Raw genomic sequence first — 9042 nt, 5'->3', positions numbered from 1 at the left:
TGGTATGAAAGATATTGGTTCTTAACCATTCTTCTTCAGAATCATCTTTTGGAGTAAGCAAGCTTTTTCTGACAACAAGAGTTTCGTTCCCATCTCCATACAAAATATCCCCATCATTACCTTCATAAAAAATAGGATCTCCGATGTTGACTTGCTCTTCTACTATCTCATCCTCAATCAAGAGATTCTTACCCATTCTGCTAGAAGATTTTCGGCAATCTGTCGATCGATGACCGGGCTCCCCACATCTAAAACAACGAATGTTGGAATTGGAACTCTGACCTTACGTAGATTGAGGATTAGGATGAGGCTCTTGAGGACGAGTTCCTCGTGTATTTTGATCTCCTCTCGGTGTAGATCTGGTATTATTCCTGGCCTGCTGCTTTTCTACAGTCAAGGCACGTTGGTAGGCTTCAGAAACCGTCCAAATGGAGTGGAGACTAAGGACGTCTTGTAGGGACTGCCGCAAACCGCCTAGGTACCGCGCCACCAACTGCTCCTCAGTCTCTGACAAGTCGTTCCGAGCAACCAACTGGTAGAACTCTTCAGTGTAATCATCAACAGATCTCGCACCTTGTCTCAGCATATGAAGTCGCTGAAATAATGTCTGTGTGTATCCGAAGGGTAAAAAGTTTCCCTTCATCTTCTCCCAATCACAAATCTTTGGCTTGCCTTGTCTATCTCGCGATCGTTTTAGCTGCTCCCACCAAGCAGATGCTCGACCTTTTAGTTTGATGGCGACAAGCTTCACCTTCATACGATCTGGAACCTCCTTATAATCAAAGATCCTCTCTACCTCATGCAGCCAATCAATGAAGCCTTCGGCTTGTAAAGTGCCTGAAAATTCTGGAAGCTCAACTTTGAAGCCTAAGTCTCCATGTCGCCAATCCCGAACACCCTGTTCCCGACCCAGAACAGGATTGCGATACGGGTTCTCAAAATTGGATTCTGAATCACGATCATCCATCTCGCGATCCCTCTCCAAGTTTTGCGCCACTAGACGCTGGGTTAACTCCTCAACCTGCCTCTCTAAATCTTCAATCCTCACGTCTCGTACATGGTGTTCATGGTAGGGGACTTCCTCATTCGGAACCTGCCCACGCTGACCACGACCTCCAGCCATAAAAACTGATGAAAAATTCACCCCAAGAAGACGCTAAGCTCTTATACCAACTGACACCGGGCATAACTAGGATTGTTCTGACAGCGTATAAAAGCAGCAGAAACTAAGATTTGAAGATAGAAAAGGGAATTCAGGAAGAGAGAAAATAACAAGTAGGGAAGAGAAAATTCCTAAGTGCCCCAAATAAGCAAACAAAAAAATAACTCTGAAAGACTTAAATTTAATTGATAGTATAAACTGGATTGATAAACAACAAAGACTAGATGCCTTTATATAGGTTAGGCACCTCCTAAACCAACAAGGAAAAGAAAAAGCAAACTTAATTGGAAAAGGAAAAGCAAATCCTAATAGGAAAGGAAAAGCAAATCCTAATAGGAAAGGAAAAACCCAATCCTTATTGAAAAAAGAAAAACTAAAACATAAATAATAAATCTACTTTATTATTATTATTCTCCTGGATCACATCCTCTAAATAATATTTTTCCTTGTTCTTTAATAAATTGACTAATCAAATTTGGTCTCTTGATCCAATATGCATGCATATGAAAAGTTTAACTTGATTAATTTTTAAATAGAATCACTTTGATTTGTTTATTATTTATTCCAAAAACCCTATTTCAATGAGAGATTTTGTTTTTATGTGTAGTTCTTCGTCTTTCTTAAAAAAGTGACATGTATTATGAGATGAGAAATGCTGTATTTTTAATATTTTTTTTTTATAAAAAAAAATTGAATTTCATATGACATGTCGCAATCTCATAAGTTGTTGTTGTTTTTTTTTTTTTTTTTTAATATGTCCACACAAAAAAGAAAGGGAGATTTGACGCAATCCCATAAGTTGATAACAAGTTAAAAATAAAATTACATAAGTTTTTTTTTTTTTCTTTTGAACTAATGACCTTTGCTTCAAGAGACGAGATCCCTAACCGATTGAACTACATCTTGAGGACAATAAAATCCCATAAGTTGATAACAAGTTAAAAACAAAACTTGTGTGCCACATATGTGTGTGTGTGTGTATATATATATAATATTGTAGCTTAAATTCATAATTAATACATATTAAAAATAAGGTGGGCTCAAGTAATTTAGATGAAGAACGTACGGATGATTTCCCATCAGATCTCAACTTGAGATTCCTAAAGTTACAAATTTCTCTCTCTTTTGTTTGGCTCTTGAGTCTTGACGAACTCACGCCAGAGTCATCAAAAGGCAACGAAAAGTAAAAAAGAGAAAAAAAACAAAAACAAAAACAAAATAGATAACATATATAGTTCATAGTATGAAGAAGATCAAATCTGATCATCCTTAAGTATAAGGTGTTTGAAATTGTTGCTTAATTTAATTACAGCAGGCCAGAAACGTAGGGAATCCCAGTGGGCTTGATCCATCTATCGCCAGCGATGAATGTTCCGGGGGTGAATTTCTGGGCGTGCTCCATAGTGAGCTTCTTGATGCCGCGCCATTTCACTCTCTGGGTCTGGCCGGCGCCGATACCCTTGTTGGCGATCTCGGCGTAGAAGCAAGTGTTGAGAGCGAAGTCACCCATCCACGGCATCCACCCCTCGCCCTGGATGAAGTCCCCGATATTGCTCTGCATGATGATGGTTCTGGAGAACGCCTTCCATGGCCTGCCGAGGAAAGCCTTGTTTTGGGCCCTCAGCGGGTAGTACAATGGGTCGGCGGCGATGGTGCAGCCCTGGAGGATGATCCCGCTAGGCTCGCGCCTGTCAGTCCTGCCTTGCGCCGTGACGATGCACTGCTGGTTCTCCATCGGCTTCCTAACGATCATCTTGCAGTTTTGGAACACCACGGCGGCGTTGCCGAAGATGAAGTCGATGGTGCCGCTGATGGTGCAGTCGCGGTAGAATTGTCTGTGGGTGTGGGTGTAGAGGGTGTCTTGGTACCCGTCCATTTGGCAGTTGTAGAAGATGGACAAGTCTGATTGGACTCGCAGCGCCACCGCCTGATGTTTCGCAGCTCCGGCAGAGTTCTCAAATCCGATGTCTTTAGCGATGAAGTTGCTTCCCATCACCGCTGCAACAACCAAAGAATTACAACAATTAGTACCGGCATATGCAGGGGCGGACGGATTTTTTTTTTGGGGAGATGAAAAAACTTATATAAATAAAAAAACACATATATACATATAACCTCTTTATGTGTTTGTGCATATTTATATAAAATAAATGCATAAAAGTTTTATATTTAATCTCATGGTATCACAAATAGAAAATAGTATAAATAAATAGCAAAATAAACTAAACATAATTTATAGAGTTCAAGAAAAACGGTATATTTGAGTGTATACTTTTTTTTTTTTTTTCTAACAATTTCCTGAAGCTCCGAATAATAACAATGCAACAATGCTTAGAGTCGAGCCAAACAATGGTAACTGATTGTTAGTTAAAAGTCACTCAAAGAACCCAAATCATTTAACTTTTCTTTTTATATATTCAATTGGAGTCTCAAACCAAATTGAGCTTTTGGTTAGAAGCAAAAAAGAATATGAAGGGAAACAAAATGAATGGGGTATTTTAGTTTTTTTATGTTGAAAGAGGGGGTAAACAAAAAATAAAATAATAAAATTTAAAAGGGGACGCAAATATTATTTTGGGGGGCAAAACTAAAAAAAAAAAAAAAAAAAAAATTCAAATGAGACACAAATATTATTTTGGGAAGACAAATTTATAAAATGTGTATATTTTAAGCAAATTTGTAAAAAAATTTGGAGGGACATTCATCCACCCGTAGATCAACCCCATGGGCATATGCTAAACCAAAGCTTTGTCTGACAATGTCTAAATTAATCATGGGATTAGTCATCGTTAGAAAAATAAATATTTAAGAGTATGAAAAATTATTAGTGTTAATATTTTTTTTAATCTCATTTTACAAATCAACTATTAAATTTGTGAACTTAATAAAAAACTCTACAAATCTAATTGTTAATCTATTGTATTTATAAGATAATACATTAAAAAAAAAAAAAACCCAAGCGAATTACTAACACCAATCACTTAGAGAAATGAGATATAGAGTACTTACTAACTGTGGCAGACTTGAAAGTGGGGGTTCCATCGACGAAGTTCTTGTTTCCGGTGACCTTGGTCTTTGTAGGGCCATCTCCGATCATCATGACATTGGTCATGTGCTTATCAAAGATCACGTACTCTTGATATATCCCGGCCTTGATGTGAATCACAAAAGTCTTGTTGTTTTTCTTGGGAATATCAATGAGAGCTTCATTTATAGTCTTGTACTTTCCACTCCCGTCCTTGGCAACCACAACATCGGCCTTAATGCTCCCGGCGGTGGCCGCCAGGAGCCTGCGCTTCCCGTCGTTGACCCACGACGGAATCTCATCCTCGGATTCCTCTGAAAGAAGCCTCCGGTTGAGCCCGGAAATTTGAAGCTCCGATAAGAATTTCGTGATATCAGTCACCATGGCAAGGGCGTTCTTTGTGAGTTCCTGCGAAGTCTTCAACAGAGCCGTCATCTTCTCCCCTGCTTCACCGGTCGTGTTCTCGAACCCATCCAAGCAAGTTTGCTCGTAGGTGATTGCGCCGCTGAGCCAGACCTTGAGGTCCGCCGTGTAGTCATCGATCTTGCTGACGTCGTAGGCGCCGAGCTTTTCAAAAGACTCGTTGAGATCGTCTATGGAGTACTCGAGGAGCTCCTTGCAGTTCTCCAAGGCCTGGTTGGTTCTGGAGTCCTTCGCCAGAGCTTTCAACGTGGTGGAGTTCCCGATTACGCCGCTAATTTCCTTCATTGTCACTTGGAAAGCGGTCTTTATGAGCTCTTTGGGGTCGGTGGTGTTTCCGGCGGCGGAGCCCAGGCTCTTCTCGCAGGTTTCTTTATAATCAGTGGGCTGGCAAATTGCCTCGATTGCCTTCATCGACGTAGACGTCTGCCCACTTTGATTATTTTTCGAGGAATCCCCGTGGCCGCTGCGGCTCACACCGACGGCCACAGCCGCCACCATGGCAACCAAAAGAACCGAAGAGACGCCGATTATCGCGTACTTCTTCTTCTTCTTCTGGTGCCCATGGTTGGAGACATCGCTGTATCCCCCAAATCCCATGTTTGATAAATTAGAGCTTAATCTAATAACAAATGCACTGATTTTTTTCCTCTTTCTTTTTGGTTTCGTTGTTTTTGGTGCCCACAAATGAAAGCAGCAGAGCTAGCAGTTGGGGCTGTCTTTTCTGGGCAGAGTTTTTTATGCCCCTTATGCTCTGGTATGACAGAACTTGTGAATGGAGAGAGATATATAAGGAAGAACAATTTGAAATGCAGTTATTTCTGTTAACAAATGTGAGGTAGGAGATCCCCGCCAAAAATAGAATTATGAATGATGTCACATATAACCAACCCTTGTTTAGTTTGGTCCATTATTGGTGCAAACGACTGGTGAGAGAAGAGTGGCTGTGGCTCCCTTAAAGCATGGCCTTTAATTTTATACCTGATAACTAATATAGGTGTTTCATTTCAGGTTTTCCTATTACTAATTATAAAAACTATTAATCATCATATATGTATAAAAGCCGAGTTTTGACTTAAAGAGTGCGTAGAATTGCGACATGTGTCCTCAACTGGTCTTATTAGAAAGTACCTAGAATTGCGACATGTGATGTTTTAGATGTTAGCCTTTTAGTTTTTCGAAAAAAAAAAAAGAAAGATGTTAGCCTTTTAGTGAGATAATTAAAACATAAGAGTTTTATTTGTAATGTATTGAATTGTTTAAATGAAGAAAACAAAAGGTTTTTAAATTTTCTCTTTCTCTCTCTTTATCTAATTTTATTTTTATCTTCTCTTACTTTATGTTTATATATCAATATGAGACAATTAAAACGTACATGTTTTATTTGTAATATATTTAATTGTCTTAATAAAGAAAACAAAAGGTTTACAAATTCTCTTACCTAGAATTGAGACGTATGGCGTTTTAAATATTAGCATTTTAGTGAGACAATTAAAACATAAGGATTTTATTTATAATGCATTGAATTGTCTAAACGAAGAAAAAAAAAAAAATTCTCTCTTTTCATCTTCTTTTACATTATGTTTATATCTCAATGTGAGACAATTAAAACGTATAGGTTTTATTTGTAATATACTTAATTGTCTTAATGAAGAAAACAAAATGTTTACAAATTCTCTCTCTCTCTCTCTTTATTTTTCTTTTTATCTTATCTTGCTTTCTCTGTATATCTCAATGTCAGACAATTAAAATGTAGGGGTTTTATTTTGAATGTATTTAATTGATATCTTAAAGGAGAAAACAAAAGGTTTTCAAATTCTCTCTTTCTTTCTGTTTATTTTTCTCTTTTCTTCTCTTGCTTTCTATTTATATCTCAATATTCCTTTGTAAATTTCACACTCAATTCAGGAAAAAGACGAGAGGGAGGGAGAGTGAGAGTTTCCAATAGTTGTTTCTCAATGAAAAATTATACTACAGTTCTTTTATTTCTTTCATTTTCTTTTTTCTTTTTGCTAGAACATTTATTTTCTATTATATTAGTATTGTCATTTTATATATTTATTTTCGGTGTTTATGTTCTTCCATTTTTGTTTTTTGTCCCCTATATTTTTTTTTCTATTTTTTCTGCTTTTACTTTCTATTTATATCAATCAATTCCGAAAAAAGACGAGAGAGAGAGAGAAGAGAGAGAGAGAGAGAGAGAGAATTTCTATTCTTTTTTTCTCAATAAAAAAATTATACTACAGTTATTTTCTTTCTTTATTTTTTTCTCCTATAACAGTTCTTTTCACTTTTCCAATCCTTGTTTTTCAATGAAAAATTATACTACAGTTTTTTTTTTTTCTTTGTTTTGCTAGAATAGTTATTTTCAATTATATTAATATTTTCATTTTTTTGTTTTTTTTTTTTTATCTTTATTTCCGGTGCTTATGTTCTTCCATTTTTTGTTTTTGACCTTTTTTTTTTAATTTTTTTAATTTATAAATTATAAAAGCCGAGTTTTGGCTTAGAGAGTACGTAAAATTGCGACACGTGTCCTCAATCTGTCCTATTAGAAAGTACCTAGAATTGCGACATGTAACGTTTTAAATGTTAGCCTTTTAGAGAGACAATTAAAACATAGAGGTTTTATTTATAATGCATTGAATTGTTTAAATGAAGAAAACAAAAGGTTTTTAAATTTTCTCTTTCTCTCTCTTTATCTAATTTTATTTTCATCTTCTCATGCTTTATGTTTATATCTTAATATGAGACAATTAAAACGTATATGTTTTATTTGTAATATATTTAATTGTCTTAATGAAGAAAACAAAAATGTTCATAAATTTTATTGCCTAGAATTGCGACATGTGGCGTTTTAGATGTTAGCCTTTTAGTGAGACAATTAAAACAGAAGGGTTTTATTTGTAATGCATTGAATTGTCTAAATAAAGAAAACAAAAGCTTGTCAAAAAAAAAAAAAAATTCTCTCTTTTCATCTTCTCTTGCATTATGTTTATATCTCAATGTGAGACAATTAACGTATATGTTTTATTTGTAATATATTTAATTGTCTTAATGAAGTATGTTCTTCCATTTTTGTTTTTTGTCCCCTATATTTTTTTTTCTATTTTTTCTGCTTTTACTTTCTATTTATATCAATCAATTCCGAAAAAAGACGAGAGAGAGAGAGAGAGAGAGAGAGAGAGAGAGAGAGAGAGAGAGAATTTCTATTCTTTTTTTCTCAATAAAAAAATTATACTACAGTTATTTTCTTTCTTTATTTTTTTCTCCTATAACAGTTCTTTTCACTTTTCCAATCCTTGTTTTTCAGTTTTTTTTTTTTCTTTGTTTTGCTAGAATAGTTATTTTCAATTATATTAATATTTTCATTTTTTTGTTTTTTTTTTTTTATCTTTATTTCCGGTGCTTATGTTCTTCCATTTTTTGTTTTTGACCTTTTTTTTTTAATTTTTTTAATTTATAAATTATAAAAGCCGAGTTTTGGCTTAGAGAGTACGTAAAATTGCGACACGTGTCCTCAATCTGTCCTATTAGAAAGTACCTAGAATTGCGACATGTAACGTTTTAAATGTTAGCCTTTTAGAGAGACAATTAAAACATAGAGGTTTTATTTATAATGCATTGAATTGTTTAAATGAAGAAAACAAAAGGTTTTTAAATTTTCTCTTTCTCTCTCTTTATCTAATTTTATTTTCATCTTCTCATGCTTTATGTTTATATCTTAATATGAGACAATTAAAACGTATATGTTTTATTTGTAATATATTTAATTGTCTTAATGAAGAAAACAAAAATGTTCATAAATTTTATTGCCTAGAATTGCGACATGTGGCGTTTTAGATGTTAGCCTTTTAGTGAGACAATTAAAACAGAAGGGTTTTATTTGTAATGCATTGAATTGTCTAAATAAAGAAAACAAAAGCTTGTCAAAAAAAAAAAAAAAATTCTCTCTTTTCATCTTCTCTTGCATTATGTTTATATCTCAATGTGAGACAATTAACGTATAGGTTTTATTTGTAATATATTTAATTGTCTTAATGAAGAAAACAAAAGGTTTACAAATTCTCTCTCCCTCTCTCTCTTTCTTTATTTTTCTTTTTATCTTCTCTTATTTTATCTTTATATCTCAATGTGAGACAATTAAAACATAGGAGTTTTATTTGGAATGCATTTAATTGATATCTTAATGGAGAAAACAAAAGGTTCCCAAATTCTCTCTCTCTCTGTTTATTTTTCTCTTTTCTTCTCTCACTTAGGTTTTATTTGTAATATATTTAATTATCTTAATGAAGAAAAAAAAAAAAAAGGTTCACAAATTCTCTTGCCTAGAATTGTGACATGTGGCGTTTTAGATGTTAGCCTTTTAGTGAGACAATTAAAACATAAGGGTTTTATTTGTAATGCATTGAATTGTCTAAATGAAGAAAACAAA

General features: G+C 34.6%; 1 protein-coding gene across 1 annotated transcript; it reads right to left on the bottom strand.

The window, feature by feature from the left end:
- Positions 1–2247: 2247 nt before the first annotated feature.
- Positions 2248–5341, bottom strand: LOC132167163 (probable pectinesterase/pectinesterase inhibitor 21). The gene is made up of 2 exons (XM_059578064.1): positions 4172–5341; positions 2248–3160 (listed from the first exon to the last, which is right to left on the bottom strand). Exons 1-2 carry the CDS (start codon positions 5205–5207, stop codon positions 2469–2471), a joined length of 1728 nt encoding a protein of 575 aa, XP_059434047.1. The 5' UTR covers positions 5208–5341; the 3' UTR covers positions 2248–2468.
- Between the last annotated feature and the right edge of the window lie 3701 nt (positions 5342–9042).

The sequence above is a fragment of the Corylus avellana genome, chromosome ca1 (assembly GCF_901000735.1).
Source record: "Corylus avellana chromosome ca1, CavTom2PMs-1.0".
In the NCBI taxonomy this organism is placed as follows: Eukaryota; Viridiplantae; Streptophyta; class Magnoliopsida; order Fagales; family Betulaceae; genus Corylus; species Corylus avellana.
This window is presented reverse-complemented; position numbering and strand designations above follow the sequence as displayed.